Raw genomic sequence first — 23,586 nt, 5'->3', positions numbered from 1 at the left:
AATAGGATCATAGCGATAGGAAGCAACCCTGATAGCCACTTCCTCCTTTGTGGTGGAGCCAAAAAAAGATGCTCATTAACAAAGAATTGACAGAGATAGGACAGTGCAAATTATGAACTAAAAACTTGTGTTTATGCCTATTACTACTAAAAATGAAGAAAATGTAATAATGTCGAGGAACAGTGACAATGAAAGTGAAGTATACTACCAGGAGCGCTCCCAGAACTCTAGCAGGGGGGCCGGAAGTGTGTATAAGTGTAAATATTCCAGTGTTTCTGATGCAGTCAACTTTCAACAGGAATTAAGGGGCCAGATTCAACGTAGGAGGGAAGAATGTAATGAACTAAACCGTACCTGTAGCCGTAACACTATGTTCTGGACACTGTCACAGTCAACGACCCATACTGACACAGCACCCTCCACCACGAGGCGACTCCTCAATCTGATCTACTTCTGCGAAGCAATGATCAAGCCTTAGACACTGCTCACCCTTCGAGAAGCTTCCAATGATGTAAGAACGAGGCAGAGCTATCTCCTCTGTATAATGAGCCATCTGACAGCAGTTTCATAATCCCCAGGACCATCCACTCAACACCGAACAGCTAGGCTATGTTACGATGTCCACCCTTCGTCAGACAGTGCTGTGAAGACAGCGACGTACCTATGATGCAACTGCCACCAGTGTCACCGGGTCTCAATCACTCAACAGCTGCCTGATTGCCCAGTCTCATGGAAATCCTAAAGGCAGTTTGTCATCATTGGCAACGAAAACATTAACAGTGTTGTATTTGTATCTTTGGTGCTAAACTTGAATGCTCTTAAATGTTGTGCAAGCATGGATGTGCTACACGCGTTCATTAGGTGTCGTGACAAATGTACATACTATTATAACCACTCATTTCGTCATTAGTTATGTATAATTCAGCACAGCAGTAGAGCTGCGGAAGCTTCAGCTTTTCATTTAAGTGTTCAGTTCATTGTCTACAGTGTTATTATGAGACAATAATGTAGCTCAGCAGTAGATGGAAACTAGGCTTTGAATTATTTGCTATGTGGTCATGGTGAACTACACTTCTGCCGTCTAACGATGGAATTGCACATATCCGCGACCACTGATTTCGCCCAAATTGGTGCTACATGCACGGGATAGCCAAAAATGAAAGTATAGAGTGGGAGCTCCAAGTGACCAAGCGCTTAGAAAACATAAACCATTTACGTCAGCATTGTTTCCACGCAACGGAAAGAGTTGTGGATGGTGATCTGAGGTTTGGTGGGTCGAATATCTGTTTGACAATGAAAATGAACGGAAATAATGTTTAATATTTTGTATTCATTAATATTTTCATAGAAGTCATGAAAAGTAAAAACAAAGAGAAATTTAGGATTGCAAATAAATTACCAGGAAGGCATTGTAAGGCGTACATGAGAACTTCATATGTAAAATTAGATACTTATATCATTTTGCAATTACTGCTATGCACATGCTGGGATGGTATTCATTGTAAAATCTGAGGAAGCAGTAATTTTCTCAGCATCTTACAGGCTTAAAAGTTTCACATTTTTACAGTTGTGTGGCTAGTTTAAAGTTTCTGTAAAAAAAACATGTTTGCTTCACAATCATCAAAAGTCCTTTCTGATCACATAGTTCGGCAGCAAACTACACACAACGTATAATTTCTCCAAATACATTTAACATTTGTGATGAACAGGTACTCAGAACCAGAAAGGGTAACTTGTTAGATTTGCCTTCTTCAGGACTTGCCCACAACAACTATAAGAACGTAAGTACAAAAGATTTCAATGTCTTACTATCTTCAGCTCTTTTAGAACCACTAAATATATATTCATTCATTCATATTTATTTACCTTTCATTATATGCACAATGGGATGAACTTCACCTCTTATCTCTCTATATAAAAGGCAATGTCCTGAATGACTGACTCATCATCGATCAGCTCAAACTGCTGAGGATAGAAACTTGAAATTTGGAGAAGGTATGGATCTTGTAGTGTAGTCGTCGCTTAAGAGGGGATCTTTCGAAATTTCAACCCTAAGACTGTAAATAAGGGATGAACGTTTTTTTGTTGAAAATGTTGCTTTGAGAGCAATTTTGAAGATAGACTTACGAAATTGGTATTTGGTTTATTGGTCAAAAACAAAGAAATAAGTGTTTCAGCATTCTTGGAAATTTAGTTCTATGGGGTGAAGGACTGCGTGAAAGCTTTTTTTTAAAAAAATATATAATTATTAAAGAACTACTGAAGTATTTTTAAAACTACTTCTATGAACACTGGTATTTGACTTCTCAGTTACAAATAAAAAAATGCATTTCAGGGTTTTCAGAAATTGAACCCCAAAGGTGGTGAAATAGAGCGTGAAACATGAAGTTTGCTGAGAGTGTGGATTTTACAGTATACTATAGGCACCATTTAAGAATGGACTGTTCAGAATTCCACTCCTAAGGGAGTGAAATAAGAGATGATAGGCTTTGTGAAAGTATGTCACTATTAAAGAAATTTTGAAGCTAGAACTATGAAAGCTGGTATTTGGTTTCTCAGTCAGAAAATAAAAAGTACGTGTTTCAACATTTTTGGAAATTCAGCCACTAAGGAGGTTAAATAGTAGGTGAAAATGTTCTTGAAAATAAATAATTATTGAAGAGCTGTTAAAGGATTCTTAAGGCTACATCTATGGCAACTGGTATTTGACTTCTCAGTTATAAATAAAAAATAAGTGTTACACTGTTTCTGAAATTCAACCCCTAAGGGAGCGCAGAAGGTGATGAAAATTTTTACAAAATATTTCGTTACTTTAAAATGTTTTTGAAGGTAAATTTATGAAAATTGCTATTTTACTTCTTGGTTAGATATAAAGAAACATTTGTTAGGGGCTGAAAGTTGCTATGGAATTATCTCCACCAGAACGCAAAGGCATGATTAAAAGAAACTTTGAACTCCAGCTACCAAAATCGCTCTTTGGTCAGAAGTACAAAAGACCATACTTGTATCGCATTAATTAGCTTGAAGATGCTTAGAAGGAATTGCAATTTATGAATGACATAAAAAATTTATTAATTAAAACAAAAAACGCGCTGAACTCTGCTGGGATTAATTGTTCTGTTATTCTGTTCTCCTTCATTTTACATCATTTCACTTCTGTGTAAATCGATTTGTTTCTCTTTTGTAATTTAGCTTTATTATATAGTAGCCTTTTCTTCATGGTCACCTCTGTATGGATTCAAGAAATATATTTAGAACACACCTCCTCCTCCCCCTCTCTTCTTCACTCTCTTTGTCCACCTCGAACATCCACCGCTATCTGTCTATCTCTTCCTTCCCACTCACTCATCACCCCTCTCCCTGTCTTTGTCCTTTTCCTCCACCCCTTCTGATTGATATCTTCCTCCCACCCCACTCTGACCATCTCCTCTTCCCCTCTTTCCATCTCCACCTACTCTCTTTCTTTTCCACCTGCCCACCACCTCCAATAATCCAATTTGTCTCATGCATCCCCCCTCCTCCCTTCTCTCTGTCCATTTCCTTCTCCCCTCACTTTGTCCATCCTCCCCCTCTCTGTCCATATCAACCTGATCCCAGCCATGTTCATCAGCATGTGAAGCACAATTCAGTAATGCAGGCTAATACTACTTCCACAACACATTTGTCATGTGGGGCAGGCTACATATCAGGGACTTGAGAATCATTTATTTGCCCCTGATCTACAGGCTACCATGCAAAGCCGGTCGATAAAGCAAGCTGATACTACTCCAACACAACAAGCCTGTAATGCATGGCAAATCTACATTATGGGGCTTGGTAAACCATTTCTAACACTCGACAGGCATGCTGCCCTGCAAAGCAGGTTGATGTGGCAGGCCATTACTATTCCCACAAAACATACAGGCCATCCTAAATGCGAGGTGTTGGAAAAACACCTCTTTTTCCGTATCTCCGCTCCTATTTGATCTAGAAGGTCATAAAGTCCACAGTGCCTATAGTCGTGAAGCCTGCAATTTCTGTGCCAAATTTGGTTGAAATCGATACAGGGGTTTGGGAGGAGATTACAGACCTACACATACACACACACATACTCTCTTGTATACAAAGATTTCGTTTAATTACGTTTCACATGAAACCCTGTTTGAAACAACACTTATGAAGTATTCAAATTTTTCAGTTCGTTTTACATATTCATAGATATCCTCCCAATTCTCTTTGCTCAAGAGATGGAATGTACAGTTTATGCCCCGGTCACTGTGGATCCTACAAGTGATTGATAATCAAGCATTTGAGAACATCTGATTTTACACCACTAAAGTACTTGTTTAATGATTCTGTAATAGATCTCATGGCAATACTAGAAATAAACTGCCCTGTTTCCTTTGTAGGTTTAGGTTAAATGCAGGCAAGAAATTCCTTAAATCTTTTTTTTTGGAGTTTAGAATCCTTTCCAAAATGTACACAGAAATCATAACATCTAATTAAAATTTTGTTTGTTATTATGGTTTAGTGCATCAATCGGTACAGGCAGAATCCTTATTGGTTCACTTTGTTGTCCATTAGTATGTCTGCCTATCTATCTAACTGTTAAATTCCCTTTTTCTTATGAACATGAACGTCTATCAAGTTGAATGCCACATACTACGATCCCTTGGTGGTGTAAAAACGTGAAGCTGCTAAGTCAATGGAATCAAAAGATAGGTCAGTTTATGTCACATATTTAGATACTTGCAAAGGCACTCATCAAAACCTAGAGGAGATTTACAGTTAACCTAGAATCGTGAAATTTGGCAAGAAATAAGGTTTCACAGTACAAGTAAAGGAAAAAAATCAGAAAATTGTTGGTTTGTAATTATATCGCACAGAAAATATTTGTTTTTTTTTTCATTTGTTATCCAACTTCAAATTTAAATAACTAAAACATTCCTGAAAGTCTTGGAACTCCCAGAACCAATGTCTTGCGAGTATCAATTTCGATAACAGGCAAAATCGTCGAGATTCTCGAGTCCTGGGATGAATGAACTGTCTATATACATAATTTATTTTTTAAGGAACACTCAGTGCAGGAATCCTACTTGCATCTAGCCAGAATTTATTAATTTGTGAAATGGGAATTTTAAGATTCAGTGAGAACAACAATTTTTTTCCTGGACTATTTCATTTATTGTTGGCAGAGAAGTACCTATTTGACTTCCTGCATAGCTATATGTGTTTAAAATTGGACTATCCCAAGCTGTTTCATTTTCAGCGAAATATGGAGAAGCAATTGTACCAGTAATTTTACTTTGAAATATCCTGTAATATAATGATATAACTTCAAGAAATGTAATATGAAATATAAAACATTACAGAAACTGCATTCATATTTTTATCGTCAGTATATGCACTATTAACTGGCATAACTATGAGGAGAACAATTTAAATTGGACAAATACGTGCTCCAGTTAAGTTTTTGGCTGTTCAGATTTGTGTATAGCACTTGTGTGAGAGAACTAATATTATTGGGCAGTAGAACCACAAACAACAGTCACAATCTCATCTGAAATTTCGGTTCTGATTTCAGGATAAACTACTCATATAAAAAGAAATCCATACAAGTTTAGGCCACTGACCTAGCAAGGTTTCTACAGAATCTTTCCACAGAGTCATTCTCTTCTTAAGAATAGCATGAAGATGAACCATTACATCATAGTGGTAGCGGGGAAAGGCTTCATTTTGTTAGAAATAAAGCTGTTCATCATCAAACATTGTGTTAATGTGTATTACAATTAATTCTTCAAATTAGTCATATGAATTATAGCATTGCAAATGAAGAATGTGGTAAGGGGATTCATGTTGTCATCTCACATTGTCCTATAACTCTTAGTAAGATCAGATTCTGTTTCTAACATGTTTTTGAAAATATCTTAGGTTGATTAATTGTGCCATTTGAGTTCTTTGTGGGTTTGTCTCACAATAAAGGACGAAGAACTAAATTGTCATTACCATTGAGTTTCATTCTATTAATCAATATCAGTATAATGTTTGCAGTCCCCATTTAACATTTATGATTTTAAATATAATTTGTTAACAATAACTAGTACCTGACATACCTTTATGTGAGTGAAATCAGTGATATTCATTTTAGGAAGAGCACTTGCATCGACAAGAAGTAAGGTTCGGCCATTAATTCTGTTCTTGGTGAAACATTCCTGCAAAACATTATATATAGTCAACTCATATGCATTGATAAGGGAGCAAAATGTATATATTGATAGGTTGTAGTTTTTTATTGGCAAATATATTTTTGCTATCTCATTTTTTCACATACATTTCCTGTGTGTTCCTATATTTTACCTTACGCCTGTAACATATTAGAAACTATACATTTTCTACACAAACATAAATGCCAGTGTGAATATTAGTTGTTTCTGATTAATGTGTTCTCGCTTGTGCCTTTAGGAACACATTAAAAAAGTAAACTACTAAGAAACAGAACACATATAAGGCACAGTTGAGCCAATGAGAAACAGTATTAGGTTTCCTTACAATTTGTGGAGTTAATCATTAATCTTTGTCACTGGCACCACAACAGCAGTAAAATTGGAAGATTGAGTATACTCTAGCTATACTACAATACAGAATCAAAATTTAAACATTTTACTGTTTGTCTAACTCAGGTAAATTGAGCAAATCAGTTGGTTCTTTTGCATTAGGTGTAGATTATGGTCTTATATAGCTTATAAAAGTGGTATCTGAGAAAGTCCTGAAACACTATGATTTTGGGTATGAAAAGTACAAATTGTGGCGAGGTCATGTGTATAACTTCTCTTCATGGTAGATCGTTGAAAATCTTACCATATGTTCTTAAGACGATATTCTCAAGGAATTTTGAAACTTTTATCGACATCATTACCTGTTACCAACGATCCAGAGGCTTAAACTTATCATACTTCTGCAGAAAACTGTAAAACTGGTATTTATTCATTTTTTGCACTGTGGGCTGCAATTATGTAAATAACTAACCAAAGACAATGGCTCAAATTTTAATTGTGCAGTCTTTCGTCATTCATCTAGAAATGCCGTTTTCCTGTTTTCGAAATTCTGTATTCATTATCAAGACACATCCAAAAAACTTGTACATATAAAAAAATGTGCAGTTTAGATTTGAACCATTTTTATTGTTAGTTATTTACATAATAACGGCCAGTAGGGTAAAAATGGATAAAAATCTGTGATTTTGGTTCTGAACGTAGCTAAGCTACGTTTAAACCTCTAGATCTCAGTAACAGATAATGATATCAAAAAAAGTTTTGATGTACTCCAAGAATACTATCTTAAGAACACGTGGTAAAATTTTCGAGGATGTGCCAGAAATAGAAATTATACATATGGCCATCGTGCTTTTCGTACTCAAAATCATGGTTTCCCAGGATTTTCTCTGGACTCACCCATGAACAAATGATACTTTTATAAGCCGCCTAGGTACTGACCTCACATGCAAAAGGTTGTTGGTTTAAATCTCATCAGGAACATTGAATTCTTTTTTTATTTTTAAATTTTTATCAAAATAACTTTGATCATTATTTTTATTCTACTGACTGTTCCACACAATATTTATTTGTATTCTTTTGTCAAGTCATTTTAGTCAACATTCTAACTTCTTCAGTTGCTCTTATTTTTTCTCCCTATCATCCTCTTTGTACTTGGGATCTTTATGCATGTAAATCTAATTATTTTCATTTAGTGGTCATAATGTTTAAACATTGGAAATGCAAATCTGTAACACTTGATCTTATTTCTGTATCAATAGAATCCAAGATATGTCTTCCGAAAAATCGCATTTTCACACACAGCTTTTTTGAACATATCGGTATCCTGCGCTGTCACTTATGGACTGATACATGTGTCGAAATATACAAACGAACTCTCATAACTTTACTGACCTATAGAATTCGTTATGTATAAGAAGTACACGCTGCTGTAGCATGGAAAAGAAGGGAACCAGTGGCTAGATGCTCTTGTAGGGGAACGAAAAAGACGAATATGTCACTCATTAAAAGACTCTGACAGAAAAGGAGTGAACCAGCTCTCAGTCCTTTTTCCACCTACTTCGCCGAAAACTTTGGCATAGAATCATTTTGGCACTTTTTTGTGGTGATATAGAGTAGCAGAGAGACAGTGATGAGAGAAGAGACACTGCCAATAAGAGAGAGAGAGCGAGCAGACAGTGATGGTGGGAGAGAGAAAGAGGCAGTGAAAGAGAAAGAGAGATGGATGAAGACAGTGCCACTGAATCCCAAAGGCAGAGGAGATATTGTCGGTCAGTAACGGACAGTGGCAGTAAAAGACAAAGTGAGGTAGATTGGGATAGAAACAGCAAGAGCACAATGAAAATGAACACTACAGATGAATGGAGACCAAATACAGGCTTCGGGGCCTAGACCATCCCAGATCAGCGAACTTTAATATGTAGATGTAGGGGAAGGCCCATTTTGGATAGAAATTTTAAGCACGTGGTTATAGGGGGCAAATTATGTAGGAGCCTTCAGAATTTTTGAGCTACTGGGGTATGGTGGACTCAGAGGCAGCAGGAAATAAAGGAAAAAGGAAACAGTGTAAGTGAAAGAGGAAACAGTAAAGGTAGTATGGACCAAATCAAGAAAAACAGATGAGTAAATACAGACTTTAAATACAGTCTTTAATATTCATCTCTTAAGTGCTATGGGCACTTGTTCAATAGAAGAGATGTGTTTCTCAGAAGGGAAGATGATTAAACGCCCATAGCTCTTAAGACACGTTTTTCAGAGCCTTTGTTTGCTAAATGTTTTTTATAGTTTTCTTTCTACCCTACAATCTTCGCAACAACAGCACTGGTACATGTATTCCTCTGTTAGAAATATCAGAACGATTTTCCCTTATAACTTTCGAATTGGCCGTTATTCTCCAGAACCCCCTGATGTCAAATTGATACATTTACCCTTCTCATCGTAGGGACTGATGACCCTATAGTTGGTCCTTGTATTCCCCAAAAAAGCCAACCTTCTCATCGACCCTGAAAGTTTGTAGCATCGTCACAGAATCACACTATATTGACCACCAACTCTATTGCCTTTCCTGGACATGTATGTTTATTGGTTTCCTTAGTTATTGCTTAGTTATTGTTACAGTGACACCAAGAGCTAAACCACGGTATTCCAGTTGCAAAGAGATACTGATATGCACATAGCAATTCCAAAGAATGCGTGGATAATTTACAAAAGATCAAGGCCTACATGAAAAATTTTGAGGAAGACTGAAAACAAATTTATACTTTTTCAGATACTTAAGGAAATGAGCAGAGGTACTCGCAAGCTCAGTCAATATTACGTGAAGGTAATAATCCGTAAACGTAACTCAGTCTTCCATGTTATATAACCAGGCCAAGTAAAACTGACAACGAAGGTCTCCAGTGGTGGGATCGACTTTTTAAGACGATCTATATGGAGCTGTAAGTTAAGGTCCAAGAAATCACACTCTGCAACAGTTCAGCCTGGTGGTGTCTCATTTCCATGCAATCGACGAAAAAGTTTAGGAATGTCACTTGAAATGGTAACAATGTACAGCCTGGTTAAGTATCATAAAGATTAAGGTACTGACCTCACATGCAAAAGGTTGTTGGTTTGAATCTCGTCAGGAACACTGAATTCTTTTTTTATTTTTAAATCTTTATCAAAATAACTTTGATCATTATTTTTATTTGACTGATTGTTCCACACAATATTTATTTGTATTCTTTTGTCAAGTCATTTTAGTCAACATTCTAACTTCTTCAGTTTCTCTTATTTTTTCTTCCTATCATCCTCTTTGTACTTGGGATCTTTATGCATCTGAATCTAATTATTTTCATTTAGCGGCCATAATGTTTAAACACTGAAAATGCAAATCTGTCAGTTAAAGAAAGAAAAGATGTAATAATACATTTCAACTGGCTGTGCAGTGCAGTCAAGAACGTATTTTTCGTTACAAGATGTACATCGTTGTCGATGTCAATCGTCATAAAAACATTTACAACGTAAATTCTCATTGCACTATGGACAAAATAAGATGGATGATCATTTAAACGAAAGTAGGGATTATAACCAAAACGAAATTCAAGCAAAACGCGAAATAGAAATAATGAATAAAATATCAGATGACAAAATGGAAGCAATTAAATCTAAGTTAATACACAACGATAGTCGAAATCACGTGAACAATGCTTCTGCTTCATTATGTTTCTACAGGTTATCAATGGAAGGAATTCCGAAAATTCCACACCAAAATTAAATACTTTGAAATGAGTGAGCACAACTAAAATAAGTTAACTTCCAACGTTAGAGACGACGACGCTGTCAAAACTTTCTTTCCAAGAAGCCTTGACATGATGTGATGAGATGGTTCATTGATGGCCTGTGCAAATGTCACCATGTGAAACACATTCTGGAATTTTTCATGTGACATGACATAACAACCAGTGCGAATTGGTCTTAACTGTATAGTTAACAATATGTGATACTTATTCAATGGGATAAAAATTATTGTTCGGGAACTAGTCTCACGAAATAAAGAAGTAAACTGTCATCTGTGAAACAAGCATTAAAGGTTTTCTTTTAAAATTTGGGAATGTGTAAATTAACTTTGCATCAATGTATCTGCCATCGTTGTATGGGAAGTGATAAAATCATGAATTCTAACATAGGAACTGACAAACTGTATACCAAAATGAGAAGCTTTGAACTAACAATGCAGGCAACGATAAAATTGTGATGGAAGGTCGTCGGAAATTCCACAACAGAAAAGAAACAGATTTTGCTCAAAAACTTCTAGACATTCTTTACATAGCCCATACGAATGGCTTATACATCATTACTAAAGAAGAACACAATCAGTTTAACAAATGGTTGAAAAGACAGCCAGGGCTCATTCATGGAATCATTCACCAACTACTTTAAAAAGAGAAGAGAGAGCGTTTGAAGAAGTGGAGGCAGCAGGAAAGAGGAGAGAGCAAAGTGAATACGAATGTCAAAAATTCAGCAAGCCATTTCTTTATGAATCTACAACATATATCATACATATAAATACATTAAAAGAAGTAGGAAAATCGAGTACTGAAACAAAGCCCATAATTTTGTTTATATTTTGGTCATGGAACTTGCTAATGTTCAAATATTTCTAATCTTTGGTCAGACCAATATACTGAATTAGCGATGTCGAGTTCATGTGGTGTTGAAACAGAATTACTTGATTTTGCGGAAGCTTCACCAATACCGACTGACAACAGTGTTTCAAATATTCCAATGCCTCAAATAAAACAGAAGAGAGCATCGAGCAGTAATATCCTCCACATTTGCTGCTACCATTAGTAAATGTAGGCTCAGTGACAAGGAGCAGTTCATGTCCTGATAGCTACAACTGAAGCATTATGTCAAAATACCTAATATTTTGTAATTAACACAAGTTCTATTTACAACTTCTACCAGAAACATCACAAGAAAATGCTTACTAATGTCAGAACCCAGTTTAAGAATAAAAGGAATCGAACAGTATGGCAGAAACACTTTCTGAGATTCTTTGAAGTCGTGGTACTGAGCAACTTTTTGGGGTGCTCTCAGTGTAATCTACAACAAGAAAATAGCAGGTTACAGACTGTGAATGAAAGTCATATTAAATATAATCTTCAGGTCTATGTCAAAGAATTAGTCATTCAGAACAACATCAAATGAACTGGAGCTTATTTAGGTACATGCTTTTTCGTCGCATTTTTTTTAAAACAACAGCTTGTATTTACAGTACACGTACCACACATATGAAAACATTCTCAGTAGTGTTTTTGAGAGAAAACTGAGCTAGAGAGGAACATGTCTGACTATAAACATTTCTAAAATACCAAAACTCTTAGTGTGTAATCAATGTTGGTAAACGTCAAACTGGCATTCAGTAAGAAAGAGTCATGGAATAATTGGGCGTAGTCGACGTTTCTCGAATGCCCATTTTTCGTTTTTTTTTCGAGATACTCTGAGGGAGCAACAATCTGCAGAGCGTTACAGGGAATTTTCAGAGCTAACTGTGATCTTTCTTGTCAAATCACCATCTTGTGGAACACCATATTTTTCCATGATTCAGGGGCTATTCATGATGCAAGAAGGATGGCGAAAACAGTTTGTTCCCTGAAAATATTTGTGTTTCCTGATAAATCGTAATTACCATTCAAAGAAAAGACTGACTTATTTATTTCTTGTTGCGCTAACGCAGATCTTATGTCCACAAAGAAGTTTCGCCAGTGCACACGATTTTGAGCGAGGTTCATCAACTCTGCAAACGTTTTCCTCTCTTTCTTGCCCTCTTCCCGCACTGCCGTCCTTCATGGTGTCCTTGGTCTTCCTCGTTTCCTTTCACCATTCCCTGTGGGTTCCAGTAGAGACCTCATTCTCCACAACATTCTACTTTTTCCGGAGGGTGTGTTCAATCCAGCTCCACTTCCATCTCATGATCTGAATGGTGATGGGTTCTTCTCTCCTTCTGTTAGAAAGGTTTTCATTGGATATCCCATTTGTAGAGGTAATCTGCCACATCTGTATAGCAGCACTGATTTCATGTTTGTTCTAAATTTACGTAGTTAAGTTGGTATGGAAATCTCTCTGCCCTCCATAATTGATAAAGTTGGAAGAAGGACCCATTTAACTTTCAGGTTCTTGCTCTGACATCAGCAGCTGCTCCTCCATCTTCATTAACTACACCCCAAGGTATGTGAACTCATTTACCTCTTCAACATTCTCGTTGATCAGTCTCAGCTTTCCTGTGTATCTTGTAACGATTTCCATAATGTGTTCTAGATCCTACAACTTTCCCTCCATATCGACATGGTTCTGTGAGAGAGACCAGATGATGTTGGCAAATTCAAGAGCTTTCGATCGCTCAGTCACTCCCTATTGTATGCCTTCCTTCTTCTTCTCCACCACTTTCCTCATGATTTCATCCAGCACCAGTAAAAATATAGTTGGAGATGAAACACATCCTCGGCATTCTCCAGACTTTTATCCTTGTGTTCTTGTGAATGACTCGGCGTATGTGCATATGTAGTTATTATAAGTGTCTCTCATAATTTTTAATATCTTTTCTGATGTCACATACTTTTTCAAAGATTTCTACATAATTTAATGGAGTCGAAGATCTTTCCAAAATACTACAGAAAGAATGTGAAGACTAGTGATTTGATCCTTCGATAACCACTCTAAGCATGTTTATTTGACCTGTAAAGGAACGGTTACTTCTAAAACCAGCTTGCTCCTTTGTTACCTCCTTTGTTACTTGCACATTGATTGAACATTATTTGAGTCAACACTTTGCTTGGAATCGAAGCAAGTTTCCTCCTCACCTCCACCCACATCACCCCAGTTGTAGCAGTTGCTGATGTCTCCGTTTTTGGGCAGTTGGACAAGGAGTCCTTTTCTCCAGTCCTGTGGCGTACTCTCCAAGTTCTCAATTATTTTATATAGAAATTTATGCCCACTCAGGATATTCATTTCTCCGCAGTCATTTCATCTCGCTTTGCTTCCTTATCTCTCTATTACCTTTCTGAGCTGTAACTGTTTCCCTAGCCAGGTAGAGGGTTCGAACGTTCCAGAATCTGATAATCGTATCCTTCTTCATGCCTAATGTTTTCGTTGTTAGATCCACCCAAGCTGCTTCTCTCAGTACCTTTAATGTGTTGATTTTAAGCAGTTGGAGGTTATTAGCCTACAACAGCTGATTGCCATGGCGATGCTGCCACCTCTGAGCCTTGGCACTTGCTCCCAACCAACGTCTTATAGGTGTGTAGGGAATATCGTTTTCTACAATTTCCTTTGTATTGTTTGGTTATACCGCCTGTACTCGGTCGTGATAGCCTCGTCTGTGGTAATGGGGTGCACCACTGGGAGGTGAGGTTGACATTTGAGCATGAGATACTGTCTGAGTCACATCACTGTATCTTATACCGCACAAAAAAAGAATGCTACTTCTGGTATTTTTATTTTCCTTGTCACTGTGTATGTAGAACGCAGTTCTTTGCCACATCTGCAGCCTAAGCACCATAGCCTTCATGAATTTCAGTATTCTTTCAAACTTCTGAAATATTAGGTGATATATGGCAACATGTCTCATTTGCTTTTACTAAATCGAAGCAATTGCGTAATATATCTGTTTTCTGAATCCTTCATCTTTTTGCATTTTGATAGTTTTTGCCTTCTGACTGAAAAATGTAAATGGTCCGTGGATTGGAACCATCAGACGAAAATATTAAAAGGGTTAAAGCAGAAATCGATAAAACCCCAGAACTGTCAATAACAGGATCAAATAATTTGGTTCTAACAAATCGAGACTAGAATTGACTTGAGACTTGAGTTCCTTATGATGGATCCTTTGTGATGACGTGAAAATGAAAATTTCGTCAAGCCTCTACACTGGATGAATGAAGAGAAAATTATAAATAAGCAAGCAGAAAGAGACATCAAGCTTGTGGAGGACAACAACAAATTATTAGCAAAAAATCAGAACCAGAAGCAATAATTGCCTACATAATGTATCCCAGCATTACATAAGTTTCTAGGTACTCAACAGGAGACTTTATCAAAGAAAAAGGATTTAGAAAATAAAATTTAATATTCTCATCCCGTTTTCCTCATGAAGAAAATAACTTAGCAGTATTGTAGATTGAATTATTACAGTTAATACAACAAATTTAATAATTAAGTTGATAATTATTAGTTTTTCAGCAACGTCAGTGTAATATTTTTGAGATAAAAGATAAGTGAGATTTTTATGTTTTTTTCACGTTTGCAGAGGTGTACAGGCACAGCTGCCACTTTTCCTACTGAGCCTACATTACAAGCAATACCTTTTTTGTGTAATGGAACCAAATTAGAGGGTGGCACAAAGAAACATGAAACTTGAAAAATAAGAGCCACCATAGCATTTATGTTGCATCTGTACTATGCATCTATCCTAGGGCAATATGTGTGTTTGCGCCACTTTGTGATGCTTTGAGGAAAGCTTTGGTGATAACCACACTGAGTACTTCCTGTAGTGTCAACAGTCAGGTGGCTATCATAAACAGAATGGCCCATAATCAAAGAATTTTTGTTTTCAAACATTTGTTTTTTCTAGTTTTAAGCAGTAATATCTCCTATAAGAAAATGGGACCTTTTTAAATATCATGTGTATTTATGATTTACTAAGTGCCATGCCAACCATTGTACAATAATATTAATATTTTTGTATTTACTCATTAAATCAGTTTTGCTGTGGAATGCACTTGTACTGGTGGACAAGAAAGAGCTACAGCTTGCATTTCAAAAACTATAACAGACTTAACCATCTACCATCACCCTCAAATGTTAATTTGATGTTTCACATATTTTTCTTCCCATATATGTACAGCTACATACAGTGGTTTACTGAGGCTTTGCAATACAGTATCTCACTTTCACAAGAATGACTGATAGTTTTATATGCACTATTTCCCTAATAAAGCGGTTCTTTATCCAGAATGATCCTTTTATTCTGCAGTGTGTTGTATGGCAGAACAAAACTATCCAAAAGATTAAAAATTCATGTTGGATCATCATATCACTCAGTGAAAGATGAGAATCTAAATTCAGTTCTTGCTGGAGCACAAGTTTCATTGTCAGGAAAACTTAGCTATTTTGGTGATAACATGGACTGCTATGTTGCAACATTGTAAACTATAAATTATATTTACAGTTTCACATTTCTGTCAGTATGTTACTGGATTTTAGGATCACCTAGGAAAATTTATCGTGGAGTCTCTGTTCTTTTCTGTAACAATACTTCTCTTCTTTTATCTAAGAAATGTAAAACATTAGTTTTATTATAAATTATTATTAATGTCATTATTAGTAGCATTAGAACTATTGTATTGTACTTTGTACTGTGGGAATTGCAGCTCTGAACCAACCCAGTTGGAAACCTCATCTGGGGTCCAATTCCATGGAGGTGGTAGGGGTAAACCATTAGCAATTCTTCCAGCAATTTCGACAAGGGGTGCAGGACTAGGGAAGTGATGGTTGCATGCTCTGAAATTAAAAAAAATTCTGTGTCTCACAATTCATTTTGACAGTTAATGGAACTATAATACAAAAGAAACACCGTTTTAGAATAATAGTTTTGAAAAATATTAGTTCTGTTCATTACATATTTATGCACAAGGTATAGCAGCCAAAAACAAAATATTCTAAATACTCTCAATGATTTACAGCACTAGTTAACGTTATACATGCGATTTACATTCTAGGATGCATGTGTCACACATACCTCCTTTCCCCTTTAATTTAGAATTATTATTACATGATCAAATTGATGTATTTTGCATGCTGTTCTTTCTCACTGCATTGCCTATATAAATACAGGCAATGCAGTTAGTATATAACAGAGGGAAACATTCCATGTGAGAAAAATATGTACAAAAACAAAGATTCTTTAACTTACCAAATGAGAAAGCGCTGGTGTGTTGATAGACACAATCAAATAAAAAACACATGAACACACAACAAATATTCAAGCTTTCACAACCCATGGTTGCTTCATCAGGAAAGAGGGAAGGAGAGGGAAAGACAAAAGTATGTGAGTTTTAAAGGAGAGAGTAAGGAGTCATTCCAATCCCGGGAGTGGAAAGACTTGCCTTATGCTCGGTTTACACTAGCAAGTTATTGCAGCAATTAGGAACTTGCCACGCGATTTGTGAGTGTAAAGATATCACCAAGTCGACTTGCAACTGTAGCAATTTATTGCGGAAGTGACTTGCTGCACTTTTTCCGATACTAGTGTGAACACCATGCAAGAAGTATCTGCAAGTAACTTGCAGCTTTTAGGATGTATTTCTATTTCCTGCAGGTAGGAAGCGCAAGTTATAGTAAGTACATCATCTGCATAGCACTCATATTTAACATTTTACTTAATGTGGTAACTTAATTTTATGCAAACATCTTACTTATTATACGCAAACAAATTTCAGAACTGGAGGAGAAATGGGAATGGATGAAGCAGGATACAGAACATTTTACTGAAGCTGTGGAGAGCTACCCCGAAATACAGAACGTGCATAACCGGGACTTTAAGAATAGAGTGAAGAAGATGACACATTAAATGAAATCTTGTCGACATTCGACACATCTGTGAAAGAAGTACAGAGAAAGTAGCATAACTTGAGGACACAACCCCTTTGCCATCTGTATCCACTCGCTTGTTGTTTTAGGAGTCTAGAAAAAGATGATGTGTAATTATTACATGTTCTATATAATTAGCTTGTCACTTTCCATTTTATGAGCATTAGGAAAAAACATTTTATAAAGCAAATCATTCTGCAAAATGCAGTTTATTTCAATAAAAATTTAATTTCATTGTTGTGTTTTCACATACCTTCAAATAATTTTCTCTTTTCAAGATGTCAAAAGCGGCTCTACATATCGTGCTGACGGGAATATGAAACAAGTACATTAGGAACTTGTATGAGTGTCCTACACAGAAAAGATTTCAAAATTAAAATTTTTTTTGGTTGTATGTTTCATATAAATAAATGAAATGCCTATTTTATTCGTAGCTCACCTGTAGCTATAAATTGTAGAATGACTAGCAAATGTTCTTTTGCTGAAATAGCAGTACGGAAGTTGTGTCTCGTTTTGATATGACGGGCGCTATTAACGTCAACAAACACTCCAGATCATTTGACGAGATTCTGCGAAAGTTTTCAAAAGTATCCATGCTCTCGATACTAAGTTCTTGCAAAAGTTTATTTTAGGCACCATTATGTGATCTTCTTATTATCCACTCTCTTTTTCTTTTTCACGTTTTTTATTACAATTACAAGGGCTGCAGCATATATCACCCACCTACTTGTCATTTGATACTTCGGCTGACACTCGTAGTGGTACTGAAAGCTTATGTAAACAGTATCAGCAAGCTGTGGACGCAAGTTTCTTGCCAAAGAACTTATGGAAGAATCTTATTTAATTATTGCGCTGCTGTGTAAACACAGCTGCAAGCAGCTAGCAGTGACTTGCAGCAATAACTTCCGCAAGCGACTTGGTAGTGTAAACCCAGCTTTAGGGGGAAAAAGGACATGTATACACTCGCACACACACACATCCATCCGCACATATACAGACACAGGCCTGTGTCTGTATATGTGCGGATGGATGTCTGTATGTCTGCGAGTGTATACCTGTCCTTTTTCCCCCTAAGGTAAGTCTTTCCACTCCTGGGATTGGAATGACTCCTTGCCTTCTCCCTTAAAACCCACATCCTTTCGTCTTTCCCTCTCCTTCCCTCTATCCTGATGAAGCAACCATGGGTTGCGAAAGCTTGAATATCTGTGTGTGTGTGTTTAAATGTTTTTTATTTTATTGTGTCTATCAACATACCAGTGCTTTCTCGTTTGGTAAGTTAAAGCATCTGAAACTATATTCATTGACTATGAATATTTGTTTAAAAATATGGAAGAAATAGACAAGAAAGTTTTAATTCACTTCACAGTTGCTGGGTAATAAATTGTTTTGTTTTATAGATGTAAGTACTAGTTATTCCCAGCTATAAAAGCTCGTCTTTGAGCATTACATAGAATTAAGTATAAATACCTTCATCATTCTAAATCTAAACAACCCAATGTCGTTCACTGAAACTACTGAGTCCAAAAGCAACATTTGGCAATGCCTGTGTTAAAACTATTGTCTAATACATGAAATAAATTAAGACAGTATGCTTTCTGTTATTTGACAAGAGATGCATAGGCAGACCAGTTTGAGAACATTTTCTGACACAAGGGACTTATCATTTGGCAATCCCTCTCACTCACGCCTCCTTCCATTTCTTTCACCTGTGTCAGTTTTCACCACTAACTGCAATACGCACAGTATACAATTCTTGAGTGTTGGCATCACTGGCACCCCTCTCATCTTGGTGCTGCAAATAATCACTATTAATTGTGATACATACTATATGGAAATGTTACAAGCTGTTGGTGCATCTGACAGCTCTCTCGGCCTGGTACTCCAAGTGGCAGCTTGTGTTGCTTCAGCCTTAAATAAGCCCTATGCATATGAATTCAGTGAAGTGAAACCTAATCTCTATAGATCTCTTGTGTACTACTAAACTCATAAAATACGAGTTCATGCAGTTCCAATGCAATAGCTCAAATGAGCAGCATAAATTAGAACATATGAAGATAGAAATTTGGTGTAAAACTATCAGGTAACAAAATAAACACTTTTGAGTCTTGCACATAATGCCACGCTGTATAAAAAAATAGACAGGACCTGGTAAAGTCACCATGAATTTTAAAATGCAGGGTACTGTCAAAAATGAGAAAAAAGTGCACTCCAACCAAGTTGGACAAGCTTTGTTATTATTGAAACACAAACGAATAACCCTTATACACGCTATACACAACCACAATGCGCTTTGCTTTAATTGAAAAGACAAAGTCATGAATGGACACAACAATCCACAGTACAAGCATCAAGGTACGACATATAAAATTAAACTGAAAATAAGGCCTTGTAATAATATCCGCCTCATACGATTTGATTAATACTTTCCAATACAAAAGAATTGGATAATTTTGATTCCTGCACCTACAGGAAAGCAGTGGTGGTTCATGATGATGATGATGATTTATGGTGGAGGACACTAAACAGCTAGGTCATGGTGCTACAGAAGGGAATGCAGCACATATCAGAAAACTGATATAATATTTAAATATACGAAATGCATATTTATTATTATTATTAAGTATATTTGTTATTACTTTTTCTTCAAAAACAGCGCAGAAACAAGAAGAGCATGGATGTGCCACAGTTTTATACGATTCAGGTGAGTGCCACAGCTTTATATGATTGAGGTTACCTATGATGACAGTGAATCTACACAAAAAATTATGTGAGTGTATGAAAGTTGCTAACTGATTAAACATGAAGATACACCTACGGTTATTGACCTGAGTTGGGGGACAAATTTTCCATATCCATGTGAAACGAATGAAGCTGTAACAGCTGCTTCTAGACAGTCCCCATTCACAGTCCAATTAAGACGGATCATCTGATGTCAATATCGTGTAGCCACTATATTTCAGTGCAGAGTCTTCTGACCTTCTTCATGTGTATATTGGTGAATGTGCAACGAGTTCCCATATTTTAAGGCCCTACATGCGTCGTACATCATGATGTGGCAGTGATGTCTTAAATAGGGAACTCGAAGTACTTTCGTCAGAATACACCTGCAGATAGTTGGAAGATTTTGCGCCGAAATACTGTGACAAGAACTTATTGACATCCAACATTTTCCCCGAAATTCCATAGAACAATCTATATGCAGTTTTAAATTTGACATAGCAAATGCTGTTTATTGATACAAGCAGTTCCTCATTTGGTCTCATGGGTGACAGCACACAGCTTCAGCAAATTTATGGCCGTTCAGTCAGAACTGAGCCTGGTCAGAGAAAACAATTCGCTGTCTTAACTCTTATGGTTGACAGTAGCAGTTCATTTCGCTCTGTGACTCAAGTGTATTACGTCAGGTATTCTTGTATGTATCTAGTTTCTACAAATTAAAGTGTGTTGTATACTCTTTACCATTGTGTCGTCCACCATTCACTATCACTAAGTACTGGAGATCAACACTGGTGACTCCGACAACCGCGTCACGCCGTATTTTCTGTTTTTACTGCCGAGCCGATCACCACGCTACGACAATTGAGCCATTATCAGACTCTGCTGCTATGTATTTCGTGTGAACTGACAGTAATTGTCCTCCAGCCTTGTTTTACGTGCCATTCAACGACATATAACATTCACGAGCAGTGGATCAAACTGTGTTCGAACTTTGAAACAACAACACAACTGTGTAGTGTACTGACTCCCCAGTGCATCTACGGTGTTGCGCCCTCCATCCGCGCCGAAGAGATGTCTCGTTCGGACAAGGAATGTAAAATCGACATTTTTGGTGCTCTGCAACATCGCATCAAACAATCTCCAAGGGACTTAAATTCAAATAAAAATGTAATTACAGTGCCAGACAGAGACACAGTATTCAACTAGTGTTTCGACTGCAGTGTGTAAGACAGTAAACATTTTCACTATTGTCCCTTACAACCAGCTGAACAGTGCTCGAACGTTATTTTCTGCCCTATTATTTTATACAGTCAGCAATGTGTACCCAACTCTGATAACAATGGCAGCCCTGTTACCTTGCCACAACCTCTACTTGCCTCGCAATGGCAGGAACCAGAACTCGAATGCATTCAACCATCACCAAGCATAGCTCCCTTGTCAGTATGTCATCCCAGGTGGCCGAGGTATCACGACTTCGTCCTACCATCGCCGAAGAAGCAGGCATACACTCCCCACCTTGGCAGTCGGCTATTATGTCACGCCTCCAAACGACACCAAGACGACGCGATTCAGTCTGATCACTGCATCATGAGGGGACAACACTTTGGCTGCCAGACAATGAAAAACTTGTCACATGGCGGATGCCAATCTCCCGCCGTGCGCCACACGTCTATGCTGGTTCCACCGGCGTTTCGGCTCTTCCGCACACAAGTGCTGATGGCCATGCACACTACGCCAGCACATCGCGCGACGTGGACCATGCCCGCTGAATCGCAGATGCTACCCAAAGGCGACTACCTACCAGATATGACGACACTCTCAACAACGTCATACTGCAGCATTTGCGCCACCTCGTGAACGATGTTACTGCACTGAACAAAACACTTCAGCAGCACACCATTGTTCCATCAACATCTAGTGGGCAACCCGTTACACACAAGAAGCCATATGTACAACATCTGTCCCCTCCTGAACGACTACAACACCATGCACATTTCACCAATGACAGCCACCTGCCCATCGACACTACTCGGCCGCCCCCTTCAGACAGCGAGCTCCTCACAGACACATTCAATGCACACATATCAAGGTATACATCTTCTCCATTTGCCCCATCAACGAATACATACTCCTGCTCAGCAGCTTCAGCCATTTAAATGGGGATTTATTGTTGGCCTGCACGAAGTTGAATGGATGTAACAATAGGTTGCTGCATATGTTGGGCATGATGCATTAGTAACGTGTCACTGAAACATTCCCACACACATAGATCAGGTTCTGAACATCCACACTATACAAACATATGTCACGATCGACGCATTGTGTGCACAGTGGTGGCCATCTGAACATCATCCAGGGAAGAAATCCAGCCACATGTTGCACTTCCTGCCATCAGAGATAATTGGAAACCGTCTGCTTTGAAGAGGATTAAGATTACATGTGCCTCTGGGCAGTAAACCACATTTCGATACCTATGGACCACGTTTTCGCCTTCCCAATAGTACAGATGCAATTCAGGTTTGACACACGTGTGAGCAGCAGTGACCGATCAAAGATCATACAAGGACGAAATCTGGGCACGTGTTGTACCTGCTGTGTCATCACTGGAAACCGTCTGCTTGCAGCAGAATTAAAATCATTCATGCCTCTGGTCAGGCTACCACTCACACCATGACACTACCTAGCACAGTTAATCTGGTGCCATTAAAGAGTTGACTGAAGAGTGAAATGGTGCTCTGTTGTCTTCAGTGATGAGAGTAGGTTTTGTCTGTATGCGAGTGATGGATGTACAGCTGTGTGGCGTAGACCTGGTGGGCTGCCTATTCCCAATTGCATTTGCCCAAAAAATGCCATCCCCCCTCTCCCCGCCCCCCCATTCATGATTTGTGGGCAATCAGTTACAAGACACAGACAAATTCATTGTCCCTGCAGGCTAAAGTAAAGTACACACTACATTGCACAGCCTGTTGTCCCTATGTTACTGCCATTTCTTTGACAGGAAAATGATGTGCTTTTTCAGCAGGACAATGCACATACACCTATGGCTGCTGCAACACAACATGCTCCTCATGGTGTACAACAATTGCCCTGGCCAGCAAGATTACCAGACCTCTTGCCAATTGAACATGTATGGGACATGATAAAGTAGGTTCTGACTCATTCTCCAGGGCCTAAGAGAACCATTCCATAATTGCAACAAAAGCTGCAAGATTCTTGGGACAGTCTATTGTAGGATGCCATTGCATGCGAGAGGACATGCGTATTGGGGGAGGGGGGTTGACTGGTGGCTGGGGGTATACTTTGTACTGATGCTATAGTTTGGGGGCACCCTTTACTATGTCACGTGTTTCATTTCGTCTGAATTAGTTATCTTGTATTCCTACAATGATGAACTACCTGTTGCCTTGCTTGTCAATAAAGTGCAGTTGACCTTGACGATGTGAATGTGTGTGTGTGTGTGTGTGTGTGTGTGTGTGTGTGTGTGTGTGAGGTAAACCAGAACTTCACTGACAGTCTTTCAGAGGTTCTTCAGGAATACATTTTGAGTGCTTTGACATAAAGTGATTCCTTCAGTTTGTTATCGCAGTCATTCTTGTTTCTATGTAAATAAACTAAAGTAACAAAAGTCATGGACAGCAATATGCACATATGCGGATGTCTGTAGTCTCACATACACAAGGTATAGAAATGCAGTGCATTGGCGAAG

General features: G+C 37.8%; 1 protein-coding gene across 1 annotated transcript in view; it reads right to left on the bottom strand.

The window, feature by feature from the left end:
- The window catches only part of LOC126337675 (sterile alpha motif domain-containing protein 15-like), a 46,419-nt gene that overhangs the window by 4,898 nt on the left and 17,935 nt on the right, over positions 1-23,586 (bottom strand). The window contains exons 2-3 of the mRNA XM_050001491.1: positions 15,923-16,073; positions 6,093-6,191 (exon numbers count right to left, since the gene is read on the bottom strand). Coding sequence (XP_049857448.1) covers positions 6,093-6,191; positions 15,923-16,073 — 250 coding nt within the window. The remainder of the gene's footprint in view (positions 1-6,092; positions 6,192-15,922; positions 16,074-23,586) is intronic.

Source organism: Schistocerca gregaria, chromosome 1, assembly GCF_023897955.1.
Source record: "Schistocerca gregaria isolate iqSchGreg1 chromosome 1, iqSchGreg1.2, whole genome shotgun sequence".
In the NCBI taxonomy this organism is placed as follows: domain Eukaryota; kingdom Metazoa; phylum Arthropoda; class Insecta; order Orthoptera; family Acrididae; genus Schistocerca; species Schistocerca gregaria.
Note: the sequence above shows the minus strand (reverse complement) of the source record. Positions and strands in the feature narration are given on the sequence as shown.